Source organism: Bactrocera tryoni, chromosome 3 (assembly GCF_016617805.1).
Source record: "Bactrocera tryoni isolate S06 chromosome 3, CSIRO_BtryS06_freeze2, whole genome shotgun sequence".
Taxonomy (NCBI): Eukaryota; Metazoa; Arthropoda; class Insecta; order Diptera; family Tephritidae; genus Bactrocera; species Bactrocera tryoni.
The window spans coordinates 78845204-78872773 of record NC_052501.1 but is presented as its reverse complement, the minus strand read 5'-3'; the positions used below and the strand labels follow the sequence as shown (position 1 = coordinate 78872773).

General features: G+C 35.2%; 2 protein-coding genes across 7 annotated transcripts; one reads left to right on the top strand and one right to left on the bottom strand.

Annotated features, from left to right (window-relative positions):
• Positions 1-6035: 6035 nt before the first annotated feature.
• Positions 6036-23740, bottom strand: LOC120772861 (serine/threonine-protein kinase 10). Of its 6 annotated transcripts, none has more exons than XM_040101688.1 (12): positions 22974-23259; positions 21315-22149; positions 20995-21193; positions 20626-20936; positions 20411-20551; positions 18205-18280; positions 17776-18110; positions 15916-17706; positions 14506-15129; positions 14338-14444; positions 13073-13205; positions 6036-6292 (listed from the first exon to the last, which is right to left on the bottom strand). In XM_040101688.1, the coding sequence occupies exons 2-12, from the start codon at positions 21636-21638 to the stop codon at positions 6143-6145; spliced, it is 4191 nt and encodes a 1396-aa protein (XP_039957622.1). In that variant the 5' UTR covers positions 21639-22149; positions 22974-23259; the 3' UTR covers positions 6036-6142. The 6 variants fall into 6 exon arrangements, with proteins under 6 accessions (XP_039957622.1, XP_039957618.1, XP_039957617.1 ...); XM_040101684.1 differs by lacking the exons at positions 6036-6292; positions 22974-23259 and adding exons at positions 9927-11997; positions 23677-23740; XM_040101683.1 differs by lacking the exon at positions 6036-6292 and adding an exon at positions 9927-11997 and having other exon boundaries at positions 22974-23267.
• A 620-nt stretch (positions 23741-24360) lies between these two features.
• Positions 24361-25968, top strand: LOC120772081 (26S proteasome non-ATPase regulatory subunit 7). The gene is made up of 2 exons (XM_040100478.1): positions 24361-24643; positions 24709-25968. Exons 1-2 carry the CDS (start codon positions 24469-24471, stop codon positions 25557-25559), a joined length of 1026 nt encoding a protein of 341 aa, XP_039956412.1. The 5' UTR covers positions 24361-24468; the 3' UTR covers positions 25560-25968.
• Positions 25969-27570: the final 1602 nt, after the last annotated feature.

The window sequence follows — 27570 nt, the reverse complement described above, 5'->3', positions numbered from 1 at the left end:
GGGCAATACTTTTAGTCGATCAGGAAGAAGCAGCAAAAAACTGGGGCTGCAGAAAACAAGGAAAATTAATCTTCCGGTTGCGGTCTGTCTCTTTCTCTCTCTCAAACTTCTATAACTCAAATTTGTCCGAAGTAGATGACTATCTGAACATGGTACATATTTTTTACAGCTGCAGGAGTTCGTACCTCTGCAAAAGGAAGACTATGTAAGGAAGGGTACTATAGATTCGAAACAGCCTAAATTAACAAGTTTCCTGTTTTTTCTATTACCGATTAATTTGTTTCCCGAAAAACCAAAACGGGGCATTGGCAGGTAGGCAAGCTCCAGAGGTAGTTTATTCACGGTGAACAGTTAGCCACTAGCCTTTTTTCTACTCCTCTTGTATCAGGTTCTCTTCAAATGTCTTAAAGGAACTTTCTTTACATTCAATTAGTATAAGTTTATGGCAGAGCTTTCATTGTCCTGTAAAGCTTTCATTCCCCAGGAAAGCTTTTATTCTCCTGGAAAACTTTCATTCCCCTGGAAAACTTGCAATGCTCAGGCAAGCTTTCATTGGTCAATAAAGCATTCATTGTTTAGGAAAACTTTCATTAGTCAGGAAGACTTTCATTGATCACGAAAGTTATCATTATCCAGGAAAGTTTTCATTCCCCAGGACAACTTTCATTGGTTAGGCAATATTTCATTGGTCTGGAGAGCTTTTATTGGTTAGGAAACTTTTATTCGTTAGGGAAAACTTTTATTCGTTAGGGAAAACTTTCATTCGTTAGGAAAAACTTTCATTGATTACGAAAGTTATCATTCTCCAGGAAAATTTTCATGTATGAGGAAAGTTTTCATTGGCCAGGAAAGCTTTAATTTACAAAGCTTTTATTGGTTAGCAAAGCTATCATTGTCCATGAAATCTTCCATTTTACAGAAAAGCTTTCATTGGTTAGAAAAGTTTTCATTGGCGAAGAAAACTTTAATTTTTCAAAAAAGCTTTCATTGGTCAGAAAAGCTTTCATTGATTAGCAAAGCTATCATTGATCACGAAAATTATCATTCTTCAAGAAAATTTTAATTAATCACGAAAGTTTTCAATGGTCAAGAAAAGCTTTCATTGATTACGGAAGTTATTACTCTTCAGGAAAGTTTAATTGATCAATAAAGTTTTCATTGGTCAGGAAAGGTTTAATTGGTCAGGAAACCTTTAATTGTCCAGGAAAACTTTCATTAGTTGTCAAAGCTTTCATGGGTAAGAAAAGCTTATACTGGTTACCAAACTATTACTGTCGATGAAACTTCCATTGTTCAAGAAAGCTCTCATTGGCCAAGAAAAACTTTCATATATTTTCTTCGACCCCCTGAACACTCATAATCCACTGGAGATGTTTCTACCTTGCGGCAACGGTCCATTTGCTCAACTTAAACGCTTACGGCAACCAATTTTCTATGCTTGGCTACGGAAATATATTCATAAGCAATTTTTAAATTAGCGCACTAACAATGTAGCGGCTTTTTTTGTTGCTTTTTTTATCTCACAACAACTCGTTTTTTGTGCGCGCCATAGCCATTTAATCAAAGGACACGCTTCGCGGCCACATAATTAATCTTAATACAGCGGGAGAAAATAAAACGAATAAAAACGCTACACAAAAACAACAACAGTAAATGTATTCATAATAAAAGCTCATTTACCAAAGTGTTCTCACAATACAAAATTGCTCGTACAATTATTCTTTTTCAGCGATCCTGCGGCCGCCGCCGCCGCCGCCGCTGCCGCCGCGCTGCTGTTTTTATCGATTACTCAACCGATCGATTATTTAAAATGCAAGCGACGCAATCCTGTTTTATCGCCACTTTAGTTATTTATTTCTTTTCATGTTGTTGTTATTGTTGTTGTTGTTGCTTTTTTGCAGTTTGCTTGCTTGTTATCTGCCTTGTGTTGTTCAATGCAGTTGGCAACTTGATTTCTTTTATTGTTGTTGTGCTTTCGTTTTATTTCTACTCCTGTTTTTTGTTGTTATTGTTATTGTTTTTTGTTTTTTTTTTTTGTAACTTAAATGCGTTCCTTGCTTTCCTTGCAGTCGGGTGTTGGTGGTGCTGGTGGTGTGGCGTTTTTCTTTTTGTCCTCACATTATTGCAACTGAATCTTGATGTACGTCTTGAATTCTGTTTCCCAAACGAACTGATTATGCCATTCAGCGCACGTACCTCGGCAAGGCATCCCAATCAGTTGGAGGTACAATAAGGCACATTATTCCTACTTTTGTGACAAACTAACATACATATATACACATATGCACACACACACATCCATAATACATACAAGCTCAGAATATTCACATGCTATGTGTATTGTTGTTGTTTTTGTTGTTGCAACTGTTATTGTTATTGTTAGCGACATAGTAGCTTCATTGCATGGTGTCGTCTCGTCATCGCTGTGCTTTCGTCATCATTATCTCTCGGTCCAGCCAGCAGCAGCACGAAATGAAAAACTGAACTATTTCAATCAATATGGACTTCGAGCAGCGCGTTGTGCACTGTTGCTCCTAGCGCGCCTGTTGCTGCGGCCATTTATGCATGTGTATGCATGCGCATGCGTGTGTGTGCGTGTTCGTGCACGTACACTCAAAAATTTAGGTTAATATCAACGATAAAATATTTTTCGCACAAAACGCATGTTGTTGCTGCAATTGAATGTTGCCGAGAATGCAGAATGCAGGGTGGATGTACTGTAGCTGTTAAAATATCTGTTTGATGGCATCTTTAAGATGTTGTAAGCTATTTTTTATTTACTTAACACGAAAATCCGCGTAAATTTGAAAATAATAACTGCAGCAGTTAATTGTTTCAATGTGAGGTCAGATCAAATGCCAGGTTTTGGGCGCGGAGAATACGGAATTAGTGGGTAAAAATAATATAACTAAATAAAAATAATGAATAAGACAAGAAAAAAGGAGGTATCTTTGGCACTACGGTCGGTAAATTCAGCCTCCACGATGAAACATACCCGAATGGGTTAAGGCTGATCGACTTCGCCGGGACCCGAAATATGGTTATCTAAAGTACTAGATTCCAGTATAAGAAAATTCATCAAGCCACCTGACTGTCTCCGGATCGAAAAACCACCAACCAGATCGATCATGTTGTGATAGATGGAAGACACGTCTCCAGTGTTTTAGCTCCAAGGTCCTAACATCGACTCGGACCACTATCTTGTTGCAGCCAAGATTCGCACCCGCCTCTGTGCAGCAAAAAACGCACCCCAACAAACACAAGGAAGGTTCGACGTCGAGAAGCTGTAATCACAACAGACAACCGAACGATTTTCTACTCGACTTGCACTCCTGCTCTCTGAGAGCACTCGTCAACAACTCGGTATAAGGGAACTGTGGGACGCCATTTCAAGCTCCTTACATACTGCTGCAACCGAAACCATTGGTTTTCGTAAAAAGCTAAAGAACAGCTGGTACGACGAGGAGTCCAGTGTCGCAGCGGAGAGAAAACAGACTGCCTACCTCGCAACATTACGATCGACCAAAACACGCGCGGGATGTGAGAGATACCTAGAGTTGAAGAGGGAAGCGAGATGCATTTGCAAACAAAAAAAGAGAGTCCGAAATGCGTGAGTGCGAAGAGCTTGACCAGCTGGCCGATAGGGGTTATGCTCGAAAATTCTATAAAATGATGCGGCGACTAACAGAAGGTTTCAAGATCGGAGCGTACTCTTATAGAACTCCCCCAGAGAGCATACTAAAATTATGGAGGAAATTCCAGCCTGCTGAATGACAGCGAAAGCATAACACTAGGAGATGGAGAACCACAATCCTCCACCGATGACGATGGAGCGGACGTCCCATTGCCCGACCATGAAGAAGTTCCAATAGCAATTACCCGTCTGAAGAAGAACAAAGCAGCGTGGGCCGACGGACTGCCGGCCGTGCTATTCAAATACGGCGGCGTAGAACTGATAGAAAGAATGCATAAGCTTCTTTGTAGAATATGATCGGACGAAAGCCTGCCCGACAATTGGAATTTAAGTGTGCTCTGTTCAATCCACAAAAAGGGACTGCACCAAGTACCGTGGGATAAGCCTCCTTAACATCGCTTATAAGGTTTTATCGAGCTTATTGTGTGAAAGACTGATGCCTTCCGTCAACAAACTGATTGAAGCATTTCAGTGTGGCTTTAGACCTGCAAAATCTACAATCGACCAGATTTTTATCATGCGCTAAGTCTTGGAAAAGACCCGTAAAAAGAGAATCGACGCGCACCACCTCTTCGTCGTTTTCAATCCTGCTTTTGACAGCACGAAAAGGAGCTGCCTTTATGCAGCGATGTCTGAATTTGGCATCCCCGCGAAACTAATACGGCTGTGTAAACCGACGTTGAGCGATACCAAAAGCTCTGTCAGGATTGGGAAGGACAGAAGGCAGAAACATGGACGATGTCAACATCTGATGAGTCAACGTTACGAGTTTTCAAGAGAAAGGCTCGGCGAAAGATTTATGTTTCTTTGCGCATTGGCAACGACGAATACCGCAGTCGATGAAACGATGAGCTGTATGAGATATACGACGACATTGACATAGTTCAGCGCGTTAAGAGACAGCGGCTAATCTGGCTAGGCCATGTCGTCTGAATGGATGAAAACAGTTCGGCTCTGAGAGTATTCGATGCAGTACCCGCCTAGGGAAGCAGAGCAAGAGGAAGACCACCACTCCGTTGGAAAGAGCAGGTGGAGAAGGACCTGGCTGCACACACTGCTTGGAATCTCCAATTGTCGCCAAACAGCGAAAGGTAAGAATGACTGGCACAAACTCGGCTATAACCACGTAAGCTGTGTCTACGCCAATAAAGAAAAAGAAGTGTTTCAGTTTTTGAGATATCTATCTGAAAATTTTCACTCGTCCTTTACTCAACAAGACGCTTAACAACAAACCGAGGAAACAGTTTGTATCGGACCACTGTAGATATAGCTGCCATACAACCTGAAAATCGGAACATAGTACTTTTATGGAAATCTCTTTCATTTGACAGGATTTTTTCACGAAATTTGGTATAGAATATTTTCCAAGTCAACTCTACAAAATCTGAAGAAATTTTCAAGATCAGAATTCTATATCATAGAGCTGCCATACAAGCTGAACGTTCGGAATCAAGTGCTTGTATGGAAAGCTTTTTCTTTTGACTAGATATCTTCATCTAATTTGGCATAGGTTATTGCCTAAGACAATTTTGCAATCTCCGAAAAAATTGTGTGGATCGAACCACTATATGCTTATATGTGACCGATCGCAAAGCTTGTAAGGAATCTTAAGTTAACGTTTTTTCTTGATTTATTTTTTTCTTTATTTTGGGATTAATGAAAAAGGCATTTCTAACGATCTATTACAATATTGGATCATTTATTTTTGAAGGCTTATATATATTTACAATATTAATGGAAGTAAAGTTGTATATAATAATAGAGGTTGGTATAATAAGGGGAGATTGGTAGGTTTGTATATACTTGTATGAATGTAACTAGGTAGTAGGTAGGTAGGTAGGTAGTAGGCATGTATGTGTGTGTAATATATTTAACGGCGGCGCAGTAGACAGCGACAGCTGGCTGGGCGCACACAAAATAATTATCATAATAATAATAATAATAATTAAGTAGAACTAGGATATATAAGCAGATAATATTAAACTAAAAAATATTCATTTATATATATTTATGTGTAAGTGTATATTTAAAATTACTTAGCCATTCTGTTCGACAGACTAACTGTTTCAACTTTGCATGCTTTGCTTCGTTTTGTTTTACGATTTTTTTATATGCTCGCTTTAATTTAATTTAATAATTTTCGTTTTATGCAGTTTTTAGCATTATTTTATTAAAATTTTTCTTTCTTTCGCTTTCATGCAATTTTACTTAAATTTTTATGGTTTTTTCTGCATTTTTTTTTTTGGAATTTAAATTAATTTAATATTCATACGCATATACATATATGCCTATTTATTTACTGCGTTATATATATTTTATATATTATATATTTTTATTTATTCCGCTGTCTAACTTTTTTTTTTCTTTTTTGGAATATTTTTATTCTTTTTTTGCTCGCTTTATTTTTTCCTCTTTGTTTAATATTACTTTAGTCAATAAAGTATGCCTTCAACCCTCCGAATAGGACGACAGACTACTGCGTGTGGAGCCGGTAAAGTGATCGCGCTGTAAGGTGTCGGACGGCATGGAGACCACCAGTGCGCCGCCATACAACGATTCCATCTCGTCCAATTGCTGTGCGAATGTCTCCTCCAGCCGCTAATTTAAATGAAATTCAAACCAAATGATGTAAAGAAGATAAACGTGCCACAACAAACGGTACAACAACAACAACAGATGAGTCAAATGAACGTTAAGTGGAATTGAATATGGTATAGTTTGGTTATATAATCAGTTAGTTGTATCGATAGTGGGAGAATAGCCGAGAGTGTGAAAGATGAGCCGGTTAAGAGAAAAATTACAAAAAATTCAATTACATAGAAATATATAGAATAGTATGTTCGTATTAAGTCGCTTATGTAGTTTAGCTATTTACATAATGCATGTATGTACATATGAATATGCTTTCCTACATAGGCAGAAATATGTTATTGATTATGTTATGTTAAGCAGCGATAAATGTTAGGAGAGTGTTAAGACATAAAGCTAAGCCACTTTTTTTGGTTTTGTTGATTAAAATTAATTAAATTTTAAGTTAATTTTTTTTTTTTTAATTTTTTTAATTATAATTTTTTTCTTATTATAGAAAATATTTTTTTTCTGTAATATAAAAAATATTTGTTTTAATTATAGAAAATTTTGTTTTATTATAGAAAATATTTCTTTTTATTTATTGAAACAATTTTTGTAATTATGGAAAATTATTTTTTTTATTTACAGAAAATATTTTATTTTAAATTATAAAAAATACTTTTTTTTTTAGTTACAGAAAAAAATATTTTTTTATATTATGGAATATATTTTTTTATTTACAGAAAATATTTTTTTTATTATTGAAAAAATTTTCGTAATTATGGAAAATTATTTGTTTTACCTACAAAAAATATTTTATTTTAAATTTTATAAAATACTTTTTTTCTATAGAAAAAAAATATTTTTTTATTACGGAATATATTTTTTTGTTTAAAGAAAACAATTTTTTTATTATTGAAAAAAAATTTTTAATTATAGAAAATACTTTTTTTTAATTATAGAATTTTTTTATTACAAAATATATATTTTTAATTACAAAAATTTTTTTGTTTTATTATAGAAAATATTTTTTTTAATTTAAAAAAATAATAATTATTTTAATTATAAAATTCTTTTTTATTATGAAAAAATTTATTTTTATAATGAAAAATATTTTTTAATCTGAAAATGCTTTTTTTTATTCCTAAAAATATTTGTTTTAATTATAAAAAATAATTTTTTATATTACAGTAAAATAAGCGCACATTTTGACACCACACCTACCCGCACCATGTACGCAAACCCTTACAATTAATTTTTGTTTACTTTCTTTTGATATTGCTTGCAGTTAGTTTATATTAGTGCTAATAACTCGTAAAATATTTGGCATTACTTGCTTGCTTTTATGCTGCGTGTGTTTATGTTAGTAGGAAAATATATGTTTTTTTGTTTTAATATTAAAAACTCACTCGTGCGTATGTTTTTTTTGTTTTTGTAATATAAGTGCATCGAAAATTTTATTTATAAATGCTACACTAATACTAATTTAAGTGTATGTATATTTATTTATTATTTAATAAAAGCAGCGCGCCGCTTGGTAAGCGCGTATTTGCAGCTGCAGCAAAACTTTGGCAAGATTTTTATGGCAATGAAATTAATTGCAAATCACTATATAGGAAAAAATATTATTAAAAAGTATTAAAGTAACGCTGGAATTAAATGAAATTACTTAAATTTGTATTTGCGCCCAAAAGTATGCTACATGTTGTTAATTTACCTAATATCATGAAATAATACATAAAGTAAACACACAAGAGCCAAAAAATTATTTATAAAAACATATTAAAAATTATAATTTCGTAAAAGACATAACTTTGCATAGTTTTAGGCTCATTGTTTTGCATCATTTAGGCTCTTCCAAGAAACCCCGAATTTTTGACAAAAATATATAAAAATAAAAATTTATTTCAGAAATAATTTAGCATACTTTTAGGCGCATACTCTTGTATAACTGGGCTAAGCCACTCTACATAGTATATATGTACCTTACATCACTCTATCTGAGAAGAACTGCCGCACTCTATTACAACCCACCACACCTGAGAATACTACACTCAAGGACAACACAACATCCAACAACACAGCGCTTATACACAGCAACCTTCGTTCGACAAGATTCCACCCACGCCGACTAACAGCGATTAAGTGCATTGGACGTCGTTTCGAAACTTTCGTACTCTTTATATATACGGATCTTTTCATTTTAAACACTCGCGCTTGTATAAGTGCATATTGAAACACCTACATCCAGTGGCTTGTATTCCCTAATAAATTGGGTCTATAATTAAACATTTATTTTGAAAGAAAAACCGGACTGTGCGCCTAAAAGTATGAAAAAATATTTTTCACGAAATGATTACTATTCAATAAATATTTCTTTGGCTCTTTGCAGAAAAAGCGGAAACACGAAATTAAATTAATTAATTACCCTTTTTAAGCCTTTTTTTGCGCCTAAAAGTATGCACAACTTTTTTTTAACGAAATTATTTTTTTATAAATAATTTTTTTTTCTCATTTGCTTTATAAATAATTATATTAAATCGTTATTTAATGTTAATTAGAACTATGATACGCCTAAGCGTAGGCAATAACCACAAAAAAATGTCACATTCCAAGTTAATCGTATTTAAGTAAACAGAACAAAAAGAGTAATAAATAAAGTTAATTTTTTATATAATTTTTTTTTTTACTTTTATCCAGAAAATGTTTTTTACTTTCTTTTTTATATTTTTTTTATTTTTTTTTTGTAAATTTTTTCTTATTTTGTGTTTATTTCTTATGTTATTAGTATTATAAAACATCATCATTTTATTGCTCCCAAACAGATATTTTATCGGTTTAAAAAGTATAATGCGCCTAATTGTAGGCAATAGAAATACGATCGCACGAAATAATCGGATTTACGTAAACAAAAAATTTTACAGTTCACAGCTGTTATAAAACAAAAAGATCCTTCAATTAAAAATGCCCATATCATATGTATTTCTGCTTAATAAATGAATTTTTTAAATATTTTTTGAAATTCTTAAGCAGACGTGCGAACGCACCGTAGCTTGAAAATTGTATGTAGCATCTTTTGGGCGCAAATTCTCATTTCTTGCGGCTAATTTACAATTAAACTGCAATATTATCCAGTGAAAGAGCATAAATAATGAAAAAAAATAATGTTTATGATTTCTTTGAGAAGCTTAGTTTTTGGCATACTTTCAGGCACTGAAAGAGTTTATCGAGCTTGCAGAATTTAGATGATGCAGCGCAACAGAATAAATAATGAAAAAGAAAAAAATATAATACAAGGCGCTTAAAGTGTTTGACAGTGCTTCATTGAGCTTGCAGAAGTTCAATTGGGCACCATCTATATTTTTCTGTGAATAACTAAATGTTTAAAATATTTTTTTATATAATCGGAAAAGAAATTGCAATACATTTCATGTTTGCTTAGAGAAAATAATTTTCTTTTACTTACTTTCAGGCGCTTAAAGCGTTTAACAGTGCTTCATTGAGAATTTAGAAATTCAAATGGCCATTATTTATATTTTTATATGAATAACTGAATTTTTTAAATATTTGTTTTATTTTTTGGCATACTTTCAGGCGCTAAAGTGTTTAACAGTGCTTCTTTGAGAATATATAAATTAAAATGGCCATCATTTATATTTTGGCATGAATAACTGTATTTTTAAATATTTGTTTTATTTTTTGGCATACTTTCAGGCGCTTAAAGCGTTTAACAGTGCTTCATTGCGTTTGTGGAAGTTTAAATGACCATCATCTATATTTTTCTATGAATAACTGAATTTTTCAAATATTTTTTGAAATGCTTAAGAAGGCGTGCGCCTAATACTATACTTCTCATTTTAACTATACATTTTAATTTGTATTTTTATTGAAGAAAAAATACTTGCTTTGGAATGTTTAGATTTACGCATAGCGCTGTTTGGTATTTAATTACACAGAAAAAATTTTTAAAAATATGGCAACGTTTTTCCTAACGCACTTACACTATATAATGAAAATTGCTTGTATGAAGCATATTTACATAGTTGTTACATAGTGTAGTTACATGCTAAAACACACCAACGCACACACACACACCAGTATATACATGTATTTATGCACAGTTACAGCAGTTAGTGTCCAACACACATACACGCAGTTATGTTTGTATGTATGGCAGTGCCGTGGAATGGTCAATGGAAAGGAGTGTGTCCGAACAAATACAAAAAACATAGGAAACAAACGAAAAAAGTTAGTGTCAACACATATGTGGATACAACGATGTCTTATGCAGCAGCAATTATTTAAAGCATGAATATGTATGTATGCAGATATGCGATGTAAGTAGTTGGGAGTGATAGTACACTTGTAAACCATTTCATTTCTTTCTTTTAGAAATCACTTTCTTTCCGTTTGCGTATTAAATGGCCTTAAAATTTACAGTTATGAATTTCATTTGCGTTTCTCTTAGCATAAGCCACATATTTTATTATTATTTGCATGTCCGCACGTATACTACGCTTTGTGCACACACACACACACACGCAGACGTTGCTCTAAGCCATTGAATCCTCTTCTAACGGACTGAACGCTTTCTTGTTCTTCGACTTCCTATCGGTTGTGCCAATTCGCGGTATCGTGTATTTCACCTCGTTATCATCCAAATTCTGTAGCTCCTGCACGCTGCTCAACTTGATGGAGGCGCGCAACGAGGGCTCAATGCTGTCCAACAGCGCGCTCGCACGCTTGCCTGCCAACCCCAAGGACGGCGGCGGCGGTGACAGTGGCGTTGTGTGTTCGTTGCTGTTGCTGAAGCGCGTGCTGCCCTCGTAAATGTCGTAGAGCGATTGTGTGCTGCCCAGCGAGGAGCGACCGCTACCATAGAGTGAGGGCCGTTTTATGGCAAACGATGAGGAGTAAAGCAGATTTTGCGCTTGTTGACGCAATTCGGTTTCGCTTGTTGTTGTTGCTGCAGATGCTGCTGCTTTGGTTGTTGGGTCAACAACTCTTGCATTATCTCTTTTGTTGAAGCGTTCATGCACAATATCCGCATCGCGTAGTGGCGCTCTAGACGACTTTGTTGTAGTAGTGGCATATTGACTTGTTGGCGGCGGCATTGTGCTGCGAAAAGTCGAAAGCGTCGGCCGTTCGGTGTCCACTTGACGACTGGCGCCGAGTGTAGGTGTCTGCACATTAATTGCCTTCAATTGGCCAGCCGCGCTTGGCATATCGATACTGTCGTTGGTGGTACTTGTTGCCGTTGTTAAAGCCGCTGTTGTTGGCGCCGCTGTTGTTGGCGCCGCTGTAACCGTAGCAGCGGCTGCAAAACGTGGCGTGAGCACACCGTGCGCCTGCCGCAACTCAACAATATCCTCGCTGGCGCGTTGCTCACGTAATTTGGGCGCGCGCTCGAGCGCTAAGCTGTCGCTGCGCAGTTTCGGTTGCGCAAATTTGCGAAAAATCGGTGTGGTGGGCACGCTGCGACTCAGATCGGGTGTGGAGCCGGTGAATTTGGCACGCGGATCGGATGAGAGCGTAAAGTAGGTGCGTGAACGTAACATTTGATTGTCGCTGAGGAAGAGGCCGCGCGGTAGCGTGCGTGGCGCGTCATTGAAGAAGCCGCGTAGCTGCAGGGGCACCTCAATATCTTGCTTGGTGAAGGGCACGCGTTCGGGTATAGGACCATATTTTTGCTCGAAACGCTCAGACATGGCGTTAAGCGTGTCGATAAGCTTCTGTAGTAGTTTTTTGTGGATTTTGGTTTTTTTTTTTTTGGAAAGCAGTACCAACGCCAAAGCATACACAGCAAAATTTTCCCATGCCCAATATATGGAGTTATGTATATAAATATTTTTGTTTTTTTTTTTATTTTTTTAGAATTTTTTTTTGGCATTTTTGGCAGGTTTGCATGCAATTTCAGCATATAATGATTAGTAGTAGTAAAATTTTGTTGTATTAAATTCAATACCATTATTAATATCCGAAATTCAAGCCATATTAAATGTAGCGGTTAAAAGAGAAGAGGATATACATAAGAGATAAGTCTTTAAATTGAGGTTTTAACCTTAAAAGTATTTAGTAAACAACATTTTTTCGTAAAGCTTTTTAGGCAAGTTTGACGCAACAAAACAAACTTGCCAATTAAATCAATAGAAAATACCAATAATAACAAAAATTATTAATAAATTTAAGAAATACAGTTAAGCCCGACAACGCCACCGTAAATTAAGCACCAGAGACAGCGCCGAGTTGAGCGCAAAGCCAATACTAAACACGCTACAAATTAAAGCTTTCACCTAAAATTAAAGCTTTCGATCGAAAATCAAATATTTACGCTGCAAACAATACAAAACTGTTAAAATATAAAATAAACAACAAAAATGTTGAAGCTTAAGCAACTAAAGCACAACACAGACGCATTCAGGCGGTTGTCTAGGCGAGTGAGGAGCATGTAAATAAACTCATAAATATATTTAAACAAACTATATGTGCACAGCACACACATATATACGCTTTTCGGTGTATTATACAAACAAAAAAAAATGCTTCACAAAAATTACAACAAAAAAATAAAACCACTCACTAACAACAACAAATAAATACACCTTTTGCACAAAATACACAAAATGATAAACGAAAATTATTGCAAATTCAACTTAGACAAATGCTTGAATGCTTTTTACTACGCCATTCGCGCTCAACTCAGCCGCTAGCCTTTTGCATTGAAACCAAAAACAAATAAAGTGTTAAATAAATAACTTTCGTGCGGAAATTATAACGGCAAACACGTTAAATTGAACGAATATTTACCTGCTTTCTAGGTACTAATTGCTCCTTCCATTCACGCAACTCAGCCTTTAGGCGCTCATCGATGTCTGTTAGCTTGGCCTGTTCGTGTTCGACCAAAGCTTTGCGTTTTTCATTCTGCAGCTGTTCGAGTTCTCTGCAAGAACGAGAGGAAAAAGCATTAAATGTGATGAAAATGAACAAATAAAAGTATTTGAATCACTTCGAAACAATAACCTATAACTTGATAACCAACAATGCCTAACCTAACCTAAAAGAAAATATTGGTAGACACGTTTCCATACAACTAAAAAATAAACAAAAAAAAATACGTTTATTTCGGCTGCACTGAAGCTGTAATACCCTCTACAGTTGCAGTTTTTAAGTATAAAAGGGTATAAAAAGTCTTTATATTGATTTTTAACGATCAGTTTGTATGGCAGCTATATGCTATAGTTGTACGATCTGAACAATATTTTTGAAGATTATTGTGTAGCCATAGACAATAATCTATGCCAAATTTCGTGAAGATATCTTGTCAAATAATAAATTTTGCCAAACAAAAGCTGATTTTAAACGATCAGTTTGTATGACAGCTATACCCTATAATAGTACGATGTGAACAATATTTTCGGAGATTATTGGGTTGACTTGGACAGTAATTCACGCCAAATTTCGTTAAGAAACCTTGTCAAATCAAATAGTTTTCCATACAAAACTTGATTTTGATAGATCGATTCGATAGATAGCTGTATGACAGCTATATGCTATAGTGGTCCGATCTGAATAATATCTTAGGAGATTATTGCTTTATCTTGGATAATAATCTATGCCAAATTTCGTTAAGAAACCTCGTCAAATTGATAAATTGCCATACAAAACTTGATTTCGATAGATCAGTTTGTATGACAGCTATATGCTATAGTGGTCCGATATCGGCGATTCCGACAACTGAGCAGCTTTTTGAAACAAAATAAACATTTATAAAATTTCAGATCGTTATCTCAAAAACTGCGAGACTAATTTGTATTTTTGAAAATTTTTGAGGTTAGAAAAAATATTATACTTTTATTATTTTTGCTGTTGTCATTGTAGTGTCACAAAACATGTCTAAAATAATTTCGAGGAATGGTGCCAGGTGGACAGTCTTTGGACGGATAAAAATCCGGATCCGTTCAGGTCACTTAGATCCGACTGTTATGGGAACGGTTGACTGATTCCCTCAAATCAGGCATAAATCAGACTCAAATCAAATTTTGAGCAACTCAGCGTATATAATTTGTGCTTACCTTATCGCACCCTCACGTGTGGCGCGCAATTCCTCCAACTGCTTCTGGTGTTTAATTTCAAATCGACGCTCCTCTAACGTGTAGCGTTTCTTTTCTTGTTCTTGGAACTGAAATTTTTAAATTAAATATAAAAAAATGTTATTGCAAAATTAAAGATCACAGACACACCTTCTTAAGACGTTCTCGCTCGACCTCTGGATCCAGATTCGTGGATATGCGCAATGACTCACGGAACATCAAATCGCGCGCTTTGCGTTCGGCACGTATACGCTTTGGCAGCGCGCGCTTCTCCAGTGCCTGCTTCTTAATCATGTCCTCCTCTTTGCGTTGCAACATTTTCTTCACCTGATCCAATTCCTTTTCGTGTCGCACAATCATTTGATGGCGTTGCATGAAGCACAACTCCTTGACGTGGCGCTTGGACAGCTGATGGCGTTCGTGTAATTGCTTCTCCTCCAATTCCCAAAGTAACGCTTCGCGTGTACGCATGGCATTTTGCTTTTGTTGTAGGAAATTACGATTGATGGTGGCAAGATGATCGCGATGCTTTTCGCTTAAGCGTCGCAATAGCAATTCATGGCGTTCTTTGAGCGAATCCAGGAAGGCGCGCTCTTTCTCCTCATGATCCAGCTCCATGGCGGAACGACGTTGCTTGAATTCGTCCTTACGTTTATCTTTGGGCAGCAAGTCCACCTCTTGTTTGAGCAAACGGATTTCTTGTTTCAAATTCTCACGGAAGATTTTCAATTCCTGTTCTTGATCGGAACGTATGCGTTTCGATGAGCTACGCAACTGTGAAAAGAAAAGAAAAAAAAAGTTTTAAAAATTAAAAAAAAAAGGTTTGTTGTGGCCACAGAAATCATCCATGTTGTTGTTCTTGTGGCGGTTGTCTAACCCCGCTACGGTGGTAAAGGGTCGGGGGTTTGGTTTTCACCGAAGCCATCTAACGGTAGGCCCAGGAAACGTGCTGTTTCGAAGGGGTCGGAAACTAGGGAGAGGGGCGCTATATGAGTTCGGTGCGCTGGATATGCAAAGAGATGGTTAGAGGCATGCGGGGACTCACTGCACGATGGACATATGTATGTTTAGTATGTCGGAGTCGATTCTAGATAAGCAGGAGTTTAGCCTGCTACAGTATCTAGAACGAAGTTGCGCAAGGGTCAGTTTAGATTCCATAGGCAACACGAACTCTTCGTCTGCAACGGGTGCTGGTTTGACTTCAAGTTCTGCGAAAACATCCAAGCAGAAACTGCCTGGAGAGGAGTTCATTATGTTCCTTGACATCAAGAGATTCGGAGTGTTTTGACAAGTCTGAAGTTTCTTCGTCTGCGTTTCACTTTATCCAGCCAATTACGTGGGTGCGACGTAGTTTACGACCGGTCAACCGATTGCCTTGAGGTGATGGGGAAATTCCCTCTCGAAGTTGAGGAAGTTTCGAAATATAGAAGTTAAGTATTAACGGAGAGAGGGCACAACGGTGAGAACCCAGTTGTCTGTCAGTCAAGTAAGTTGACAGTCCTAATCGGTTTCGGTTACTTGGACCGTCAAACCAAAACACAAAAAAAAACTTTCACTCACCTCACTCTCCTGAGCCTGTTCCGTGCGCTCAATCAACTGCTTCTGTTGTCGTGCCAAAGTATCCATATCCGCTTCGTACGTCTTCTCCAGCGAAATGCGCTCCTGCTCGAAACGACGATCCTGTTGCTCACGCGCTATTTGCTCCTTCAATTGCAAATCGTTTTGCTGTTTCTTCTCCTGCTTTTGCAACATTTTCAATTCACGCAACTCTTGCTTGCGGAACACATGATCATCGTATAGTCTGCCCGACTCCTCGTCACCGTATATAACACGACTGGTGGTGGTTGTCACCTGTACACCATCGATTTCGAATTTTCGCGTACGTTTTCGTGTCTTCTTACGTAGATTACGTAATTCGATTTCCTCTTTAGTCGGCCCAGTGGGTGCTATCTTCGGCGCACCCTGTTTACGTCGTATGACAACTTCCTCATCTTCGGGTATCTTCGTGCCCATTATGGGTGTCTCCGCCTCATTACGACTATCATGACTAGTTGTGGTGCCGATACTCTCAACGTCACTCTGATCAACCGTTGCAATATTCAAGCCGACAGCACGTCGTACCACACCGCCACTCGAACGCAACGAACCGCTATCGCTTAATGTACGCGAATCCATAGAACCGACGCTATTATCCGGTGACGGTCGTTTGCCGACACCAATGTCTTGTGGTGTATTACGATTTATAATAATATTTACATCTTCGGTCGATGTGCCAGCGATAATTTGGCCGTTTTGGTGGTTGTTGTTATTGTGATTCTTTATGAATGGTCGTTGATTATTCAGATTGTTGTTGTCGTTGCTGAGTGTCGTATCATATTGATCGGTGCTTAGATGACTACTATCCTTGACTTTGATCTCATCGCCAACAGTCACAACAGACACGTGACTAGTGTCCATTAGATGTTCGCTGTGTTCGTGACTGCCGGTGGCTGTATTGTACGCAGAATCATCATCCACATAAGATGGGCTAACTATTAGCACCTCACTCTCGTCTAATTTGCGCGCACGCGAACCTTTACCGCGTATGGACTGATTACTTTCGGTGTTTATGTCAGCCTTGTCCGTTTCCTCGGTGTTCTCCTCGCAAACGGCCACTATCATGGATGACTGACGGGGTGATAGCGGTGAATCGCCCAGACTGTCATCGAAGGAAGTGAAATCATCATCAGTTGAAGATTCCGGCACATGTGTGCTCTTATTCAAATCATTCGAAACAATGATCACTTCACTTTGCGGCACTGCAGCAGCGGCAGCCGGCACTGAATTGTCAATTATGACCGGTGGATGCGTGCTGGTCACGACTCTTATCTGACTGACGCCAGCTTCCAAGCTATTGGGATGAACTATATTTTGTAGTTGCTGTTGTTGTTGTGCCTGATTGTTGAATGCACGAGTTGGCGTGCCGGTTGGCGACGCCTCGCTATTTATGGTGATGAGCGAAGTGCTGGAGCTGAGCATAGCACCGCTCTTTACCGACGACGACGAAGCGGAATTCACCGAAACCGCTGCCGATGATGTGGTCGGCGATGGTGGTGCTGGCACGTGCGCTTGCTCTTGTGCAGCTTGTGCGGCAAGCGTTGTTTGTACATCGATTTCCACATTTTTGGTCAGCTCGATGGGCACCGTCATAGGCGCTAGCGGTGCTTGTGTACGTTCTTCGTTGCTGCGCTTCTCCGGCTCAGCGCGTGCGTTGGCAGTTGCCGTTGTGGGTATTGGTGCTTCGGTCGGCTTGGTGATTACAGCAGCAGTAGACGGTGGTGGTGGCGCTTTACCCTTCTCTTTTTTGGTGATCTATTTGTTAAAAAGCGAGAATTTAGTAAGTAAAAGGTTTCTTATTTACTAAATGTGTGCATTACTCACCTTCCTATCGGCGTCAACGCCTCTCTCAGGAAGACTATCAGCAGCTTCGTTGGCAGTGTTGGTAGCAACTGCTTGCTTACTGGCCACTCCAGCTGTTGAAAGCGTCTTATTACTCGTGTCATTATCTTTGGGCGTATTATTAACGCTAAATATTGGTTCATCCTCTTTGGCCCCCTTAGAAGATGGTGTTATATTATTTTCAAGAGTTTTTTGCAAAACAGGTGAAGCATTATCTGCAGCTCCGCCTTGTTGTTGTGATAGTTTACTTTGTGGTATACTATTTGTTTGATTTGGTTCTTTAGAGTCCATAGATACTGATGTTGGGGTACCTGGAACTAAATAAATCGTATCATATGGCTAAGCTTGGCACAACAACGAATGCGTGTTTGTGTTTGTATATGTGTAAGTGTATGAGAAGGTGAAGCTTACGTTTGTCAATATCTTGGCTCTGCAAAGAGGCAGAGTCATCGTCCAGGTCGAGCCGGAGCGCCGAGTTGCGGGGTTCCTAAGTTGAAGGAAAATTGTTTATGTTGAAATACACAATATTTATAAGATTATTGCACTTTTGCAGATATTTAACATAAACGGTATATAAATAAATGATCACAATTATAATAAATAAGCACGAAACTGTTTAAAAAATATATATAAATTTAGTTTATATTTCATATTTTCAGTTTATATAAAATATTATATTTAGTTTTATAATGTTTCTTTAATTTTTTAGAAAAAAAATTAAATTGCGATTTTTCAAAAAAAAAATTTTAATTTCGAATTAAAAAAAATTAATTTCGAATTTTCGAAAAAAAATTTGATTTCGAATTTTCAAAATAAAATTTCAATTTAGAATTTCGGAAAAACTTTAATTTCGAATTAGAAAAAATTAATTTCGAATTTTCGAAAAAAATTTATTTTTGAATTTTCGAAAAAAATTTAATTCCGAATTAAAAAAAAATTTTGAATTTTCGAAAAAAAATTTAATTTTGATTTTTCAAAAAAAATTTTAGTTCCGAATTAAAAAAAATTAATTTTGAATTTTCGAAAAAAATTTTAATTTCGAATTTTCAAAAAGAATTTTAATTTAGAATTAAAGAAATTAATTTCGAATTATCTAAAAAAAATTAATTATAGTAGTCAATAAATACTTTTTCAAAATTTTAATTTAACAAATGAAATATGAAAAAAATATATATTTTCTTTAAAGCTTTTTTATATACGATTTTTGTTAAATATTATATGCACTTTATGTATAATAAAATATAGCGACTACAGTAAATTTGGAAACGAAAAAATTTTGACTAATCTAAAAATTAGAAAATGAAGAGATGGTGCTACGAAAAAGCTTACGATGACACTGAATTTACGGATGTGCGAGGTGATTTACAAATTTATAATTTTTACAAAAAATTATATAATTATTGAAAATACAATTACTTGTGTTTTGAGATTTTAATTAAAAACGTTAAAAAAAAACTTTATTAGTTTCCGTTAATATATCCAACAAAACAGTTGTTTAATTATAAATTAAAATTTTTTAAATTAATTTAAATTAATTAAAAATTAAAACAAATACAATTAATTTAAATTAATTAAACTAAAACAAAAATAATTAATTTTAATTCACTAAAAATTAAAAAAAAAATTAGTCAATTGAATTTAAAAAATAAATTAAAAGTAAAGAACAATTTTAATTACTTAGAAATTACAAACAAAAAAGTTAAACTAATTTTCATTAATTAAAAATTTAAAAAGTTAATAATTTTAATTATATAAATATTGAAAATTTAATTAATTAAAAAAAAATTTAAATTAAAAAAAAAAAACATTTTTAAAATTTCAATAAAAATAAAAATTATTTTTTTATGTATATATTTTTAATTTTAAAATTAAAAAAATTATTAATTTCCGATCTATTAATTAACAATTGAAAAAAATTAAAATTATTTTAATTAATAAAATTTATGTATATTTTTATTAATTTTTCCATATTTTTTTTGTTTTTGTTAGTTTTGGTTTTGCATTTCATAATGTTTAAAGCTCTATAATTCAGAAAACCATTCAAATTTTTTCGAATAAGAAAAACTCACAATTTTAAATAAAAAAAAATTATTGTCATGAATTCGAAATGTATGATTTTTCAAAAAATCAATCGAAAAACAAAATGTTGTTAACGATATGATGCAATTTCAAAAAATATGGCATGCAATCATTAATTAAACTTTAATGAAAAGTTAGAAAAAACGACATGAAAAATTCTGTGGTAAACAATAAACGACACACGAGGTCGCTCAGCAGTCCACCACCGACTTACCAACCCTCTGATAAAGAGAGCGCCGCTTCACTTGGCGTTTAAGCTTCTAAAAGCAACAACAATGTACGTGAAACGTATACAAATAATTTGTTTATTTTATTTGCAATATTAGTGTGCAGTTTTATGGAAAAGAACGCATTGCGCGAGGTAATTAGCAGCGTGTAAATAAATTATTATATTATACTTATTAATTATTAAATAATGAAAGCATGTGTTTATTTTTGCACTTGTACATACAAACTGTACATGCTACAGAAATATGTATATATGTAAATATACATATAATAGTAAGGCACTGTTAGAAATACACAAAATAACGCTTACCTCAGCATCATCATCGACAACTTCTTCAACAACTTCAGCTTTATATTCTAATAATAAGTCTTTTATGGGTTTAGCGTCTAGTTCACAATTAATGAATTTATGTTGTAATAAAATATCTGTAGGTGGACGTTGTTGTGGATCCTAGAATAAGAAAATGCATGTGCATATATAAATTTAAGAAAATAATTATGGCATATTGCTTAAGAGGCGCTCACTTTGACCAAAGCTTTCTTTAGAAAGTCAACGAATTCCTTACTCCACTTTGATGGCTGATCCAGTGTGGGGGGATCGCTTTTTTGTATTTTCAATAAAACACGCATCGGTGACATTTCACTATTTGGTGGTTCCATTTGTGCTAACTCGATTAATGTTATGCCCAGTGACCAGATATCCACTTTTAAATCGTAAGGATTATCCCGAAATGTTTCACACAACACTAGCTCTGGCGCCATCCAATAAGGTGTGCCTATGAATGTGTCGTGCTTTTGTAAAGTATGCTTATTCTTAGCCGACACGCCAAAATCAGCTGTAAAGCGAATAAAGAAATTATAATTTATTTTTTATAGCAAACATAATGTACAAACCTAATTTGACACCGCCTTCCATGGTTAGTAATACATTCCCAGCTTTTAAATCTCGATGGATTACTTTATTATTGTGTAGAAAATTTAAACCTTCAGTCATGTGCCGGCAAACGTAGGCTATTTGTGGTTCCGTGAGTGGTTTCTCTAATTCCACCATTATGCTGTCAAGTGCACCGCCATCGCAATACTCAATTAACATCTGCAAAATAACAAAGTTTTGCGCATTTATGAACAAAAATAGTAGATTTTTTTTTGCAGAAAGAGATAAATTGTAGCAGTATATCACATACATACATGCATGTTTGACTGTAAAAACTCACCCACAGCTTGTCTTCAATTGAGAAGGCTTCATACAACTCCACAATATTTGGATGCTTTATCTCTGACAAAATATCTATTTCAACCATGTGATCACTTAGATTCTCTTCATCTTCTAATGTGCACAATTTTGCCGCAGCAAAGCGTTTTTGTTCCTTGTGCTGCGCCTTATAAACCTTGCCAAAAGCTCCATCTCCCAACTCGCCTACCATTTCCCAAAACTCCGCCGGATCTGTGTCCATTTTGATGTTATTATAGAGGCGTTTCTTTTTCGCCTCACCACCACCAAGGTGGAATACTTTCTTAAGATTATTTATGAACGACATTGTTATGCTTATTTAACGTATATAAATTATAGCTAAATATTTATGTCGTAAGGGTATGTTGCTACATTAACGTTACAAAAAAAATTATCCACAGCAGTTTTACACTCCAAAGGCACTACATTTTGTTTTTAACATACAAAAGTAGTTGTATTTGTTTTCATTTCACTCAGCTTTTTTCATGCAGCAGCTTAATTGCTCTTCAGTAGCTAATTCTTCTTCTCAGTTTCTTTGCTTCTCGTTTTTTGTATTATTTTCAAATCAGTCGAAAATCATGTCCACCAAGTTTACACTCAATTCCAATAAGCAAAGGGGGTCACCCTTCTCGCGCAAACAACAGTAGCAGCAGCAGACAGTAGTAGCAGTAGCAGTATTTGTTGCGACGCACGTGTTCCCCTACCACCGTTTGCGTTTTAGTCGTTCTAAAGTTCTCTACGATTCTGCTCTCTTCTCTAATTTAATTATCGGCTTTAAATTTAGGTCTTCATGCCTTTGTGATCGGGTACGTTTAGAACTGTAAAACCAAATAAAGATTCAATAGCGTCAAAAAATGCACAGCAATAATAAAAATGATGAACAATTGAAATGGGTTGAATGGAATTATTCAACAGTATGAAAATAAGAAATCAATATCTTGTTTTTTTTTTCTACTGAACGGGTCAATAATGTATCAAATAAGTTAATGCATGTATTATATTTTAAAATATAGACTTTAAATTCGCACATTGGTATGGTGAAAGTAGATTTCGCCCGACCCTACTGAATATTTTGTTTACGAAGATGTTTAGCAGATTGCTTTGACTGTTGTCACATCTGGCACAGTGATTAGCATATGATCCAAGTTTATGAGCAGCGTGAAAAGTTTACAATATTTATTCAATTGTTTGCAAATACTGAAATTTTCTAAATTTAAATATTACATCAGTGCACAAAATATGACTCATTTAAGCTGCGAAAAAACTGCATGTTTCACTAATTTTATATACCTATGTAATTCAGCTCGGCTTAAATATGTACTTTAGTTGTACACGTTTATATAATTTTCAATTAATTGGATATAAAAATCACGTATCACTTTTACATTGGACTTTTAACTAACTACACCAGGCCATGATATTGTCCAAGTCTAGACGTTAAATTGAGAAAATCAATTTTATGTTTTTTCTTGGCATCAGTAACTCTCACGTAGTCGGCCTTGCATACCATAGTGGAAACGAATCGATTTTAAAATTATCAACTTGTCTGTTATCATTTAATATGCAATAGCGATAAAATTTTCACGACTTTCAAAATAGTTTTATTTATACGTAAATATGAAAGTGCTAACACCCAACCAACCAGCCAGCCAGAGAAACTAGTCGATATTCATTGCATTCCTGGTTCATTCATGCACAGGCTAGCTAGTCAGCCAACCAACCATCAGCTGCCATTCGTTAGCTCTTCGCGTGGCAACTCGGCAATTTCATTCATAGCTCGTTTATACTTTTGTGCATTTAATTAACATTATAAGCCAAGTTTTCGCAACACTTTTTTTTTGCTTCTATTAAACACAAAATTTTTTAACGATGAGGTAAAATTGCGGCGCTTATCACTATCGCTATTAGTCACTCATATTTACATTGATTCATGACAGCACTGAAACCGTCCAAAAGAACATATAACTAAAATAAAATGGCGGTTATTTTAGGACTGCCAACTGTCGTGCTTTACCCGAAATATGTAATCAAATGATAACTTTTAAATAATATGACATACATTTCAGTTTATCTTTATTGCAAAATGGGAAAATTCCCAATTGAAATTAAAGCACTATGTCACTTTCTTATAATCAAAGGCAAGGTCACTGATTTGAACGCACACCCATTTTTTCATAGCGACGCATCAGCACGATTGCGTAGAAGTTGGCAGCCCTATTCGAGGTAGGACAAAATATGATTAAAATTGGTCATGCGAGGAATAAAAATTGCAACAAAAAAACATTTGTTGGTTCAAAAACCTATAAATTTTACTAATTAGGGTCACATATTATATGTTCGAACACCTTCTTTGGCACTGAACTGAAAATATTTGAGCTTAAAAGCAGCTTAAGCAATCTGCCGAACATGTAAGGATCTGCTGCCACAATGCACCTTGGACATTTTTTACAATTATTTTTCACAACAATTTAACAAATAGTAACACCAAATAAAACTATATGCTTTCAATAAAACGCTTATTTGACAATTTTAATATTAATATAACTAAAATTTATTAAACTATAAAAACATATTCCGACCGATGTTAAATCAACTTACGAAGTATAGTAGAAAGTAGAAACTGACATAAAAGCGAAATAGGAAAAAAAGAGTTTCCTACTCTCAACTTGCAATCAAATAATTGCGCAAAGAAAAAATCGTAATCAATGCACTCTGTTTACGGCGGCATCTATCGGCTGAAAATAATTAAGGACAGAGAACTAAAGCAAAAAATTATTTTAATATTCAAGTTGGGTATACACTTAAAAAAATATCTAAAAGAAAAATTTATTATGATATTCAAGTTGGGCATATACTTCATATTATTGTATTAATAATAATAATTTAATACATCTTTTATAAAAAACATGCAACGTTTTCATAAGAAACAATCTGCAATGCTACACACTCTGTTATCAGTTCAACTATTTTATCGACTTCAGTTGTCAGTGCCGACAACATCACACAATTTATTCCACTGTCATTGCTCTTGTTCTTGATCGGCATTATTAGCAAAAGTTTTCCAAAAGTCATCTAGTTGGTTTTAATTTTACCATCGACCTTACAAATATTAAGATAAATAATAGGAAATAAATAAAATGCCATCACTGGAGGTAAATGTAAACAAGGTGATTGTGCACCCACTGGTGTTGCTGTCTGTGGTGGATCACTTCAACCGTATGGGCAAAATCGGAAACCAGAGACGTGTTGTCGGTGTGTTACTGGGTTGTTGGCGTTCAAAAGGAATTCTTGATGTCTCCAACAGTTTTGCTGGTATGTATATGAGAAATACTTACAACTCAACTTGGTTTTTTAATTACTTTACTATATTTATCAAGTTCCTTTCGATGAGGATGACAAAGACAAGTCGGTGTGGTTCTTAGATCATGATTATTTGGAAAATATGTATGGCATGTTCAAGAAAGTAAATGCACGCGAGCGTGTTGTCGGCTGGTATCACACCGGTCCTAAACTACATCAAAATGATATTGCCATAAACGAGTTAATACGTCGCTATTGCCCCAACTCAGTGCTGGTGATAATTGATGCGAAACCCAAAGATTTAGGTTTACCAACTGAAGCTTACATCGCAATAGAAGAGGTGCATGATGATGGTTCACCGACGAGCAAAACCTTCGAACATGTGCCCAGCGAAATTGGCGCTGAAGAAGCCGAGGAAGTGGGCGTTGAACATTTACTACGCGATATCAAGGACACCACAGTCGGCAGCCTCTCACAAAAAATTACCAACCAATTAATGGGTTTGAAAGGCTTAAACGCACAATTGCATGACATCAAAAACTATTTGCAACGTGTTGGTGATGGCAAAATGCCCATCAATCATCAAATTGTATACCAGCTGCAGGATATCTTCAACTTATTACCCGACATAACGAGTGAACAATTTACCGAAACCATGTATGTTAAAACGAACGATCAAATGCTGGTCGTCTATTTGGCGTCTATGGTGCGCTCCATCATTGCATTGCACAATCTCATCAATAACAAATTGACGAATCGTGATGCGGAGGAAGGTAAAAAGGCCGACAAGGAAGCGGAAAAGGAGAAAGAGAAGAATAAGGATAAAGATAAGGAGAAGGATGGCAAAGATGTAAAGGACAAAGATAAAAAAGCCGATGATAAATCTGCTAAAAGCACAGAAGACAGTGGTAAGGGTGGCAAGAAATAGGAACGAAAGAACAGGAAGAAACCACATCGTAAGAAGAAGAAAAATAAGAAAAACCACTAGAGAGCGTAAATGTTGAACCTACAGCGTAGGGAATTAGTTGCAGCACTAAAAACAATTGCAAAGAATTTATATGTTGAAGTTAAGAACAGCAGCCGAAACCATAAAAGTTAAATTAAAAGCTAATAATAATTAATTCGAACATTTATGCATAGACTTCTTCATGTACATTTTAAGTTTCGTAAATGTTACGCAAGTACTTTACATATACAATATAATGAAAATAAAAATAAAACAAAAATTTATAAATATAAATATAACCAAAATGAACGCAGTATGTGTGGTCACTATAAAATATACAACTTTACTTCCTCTAACGGTTCATTTCATTAAACTGCACTCAACTAATTAACGAGTAATGTGTTTCTTCTGCGCTTGCAACTTAGGATTTTTTCGATTAACGCTAATGTTTATAATAACTACATACAAATTTATGTGCATAAACAACAATAGTACAATATAAGTAATGTTTTGTAAAAAAAACGAAAAATATTTTTGAATAATTTGTGTGTGGTTGCATGGTGCTTTCAGGTTTGATATTATTTGGCTAATTATTGGAGTAAAATAAATTCAGTTATATTTCGGTTACTTATAACCGTTGGTAGGGGGTATAATGTGAAGTGTTTTCTTAAGCTTCGCTTGTGATAGGCTTAATATGTGTATGTATGTATATGCAGTACTGTGTTAGCGCGTGTGTGTGCATATGTAAACGTGTATGTGTATGCCAGTTTACTTCCGGCGGATGCTGTGTGGGTTATTTAAAATTTATATTTTTTTCGGTTGTTTGTGTATGTGTCAGTTGTAAAATTGGTGTTTGTATGTAAATATATTTGCCAGCATTAAAAATGTCAACGCTCAATTTATAAAACACAATAGTTTTGGTCAAACATACTTACATACACGAACGCATAAACTCACCACAGTCGCTGCTATTGTCGTGTCGTATAATGTACTATAAAGTGAATTGACCCGTGTTATCAAGCAGCGTGCCTCAAAATTATTCAACGTAAGGATTTGTTTTATTTTTTAGCAACAACAACAACAAATTTGAGTGTTTCGAGTTCAAAGAAACTTGTCAAATCACCTGTAGTTCGCACAGCTGTTTCATTTTTGTGGGTGGAGTGGGTGGCAAAATGCGCATGCGCTTCAGTTAATTGGCGAAATAAAAGTTAATGTGCAAACATGTAGAGTTAAACGTGCTTGCAAGTGAAAAAGTGACCTATTACAGGAAATATAGTAAATAAATAATAATATAATTATAATAAAGTTTAATATTTTAATATAATATTATACAAAATGTAGTGCTTTGCAAACTGCTTTAAGCGTTTTAATATTCAAACAACAACAAAAATGCTGTTGGACTAATTAATTTTGCTTAAAGGACACTTGTTCTAATCTACGGCAATATATTTATATATTTAAGTGTAATTAACATATGAGACATACACACACACACGCCGAAAAGCACATCCACTTGTGCTAAGTGCACAAATAACAGTGAAAAGCAATTAGTCAGCCAAGTATAGCGCACAAAATTACAATATTAAATATATTTTTATGTACATATATGTATGTATGTGTGGGTATAGCGACTTTAACGACATAAAATTTACCACTATCGGGCAGCGATCGATTGATTGCATATTTGGCATGCGAAACACACAAATCGGCTGCATGCGTCGTAAAACATATGCCAATTAAAAGGAAAATACGAAAAAAAAACAAACATAAAAATAAACTAATAATAATAATTTTATTCAGCGCTTTGCCTTTGTTTCCAGTGTGTGCTCGGCGTTTAGTTTCGATTTATAACGCTTCGTGTGCAGTTCAAAAATAAATTCAATACATTTGGCTATGTCCAAGCAAACCACCTTGACAGCCACGAATTGACATTCGGCTTTACGCAGTTAATTTTTTTCCATGAAAAATAATTTGGCTTGAATTGTATATTTAA

Bases quoted from the DNA above. Each gene is read 5' to 3' on its own strand.
- LOC120772861 (XM_040101684.1), bottom strand. From the start codon at position 21,638: ATGTCGTTCATAAATAATCTTAAGAAAGTATTCCACCTTGGTGGTGGT. The intron at 21,194-21,314 runs GTGAGTTTTTAC...GTTATTTTGCAG, and splicing joins CAATTGAAGACAAGCTGTGG to ATGTTAATTGAGTATTGCGA. The intron at 20,552-20,625 runs GTGAGCGCCTCT...TTCTTATTCTAG, and splicing joins TAAAGAAAGCTTTGGTCAAA to GATCCACAACAACGTCCACC.
- LOC120772081 (XM_040100478.1), top strand. From the start codon at position 24,469: ATGCCATCACTGGAGGTAAATGTAAACAAGGTGATTGTGCACCCACTG. The intron at 24,644-24,708 runs GTATGTATATGA...ATATTTATCAAG, and splicing joins TGTCTCCAACAGTTTTGCTG to TTCCTTTCGATGAGGATGAC.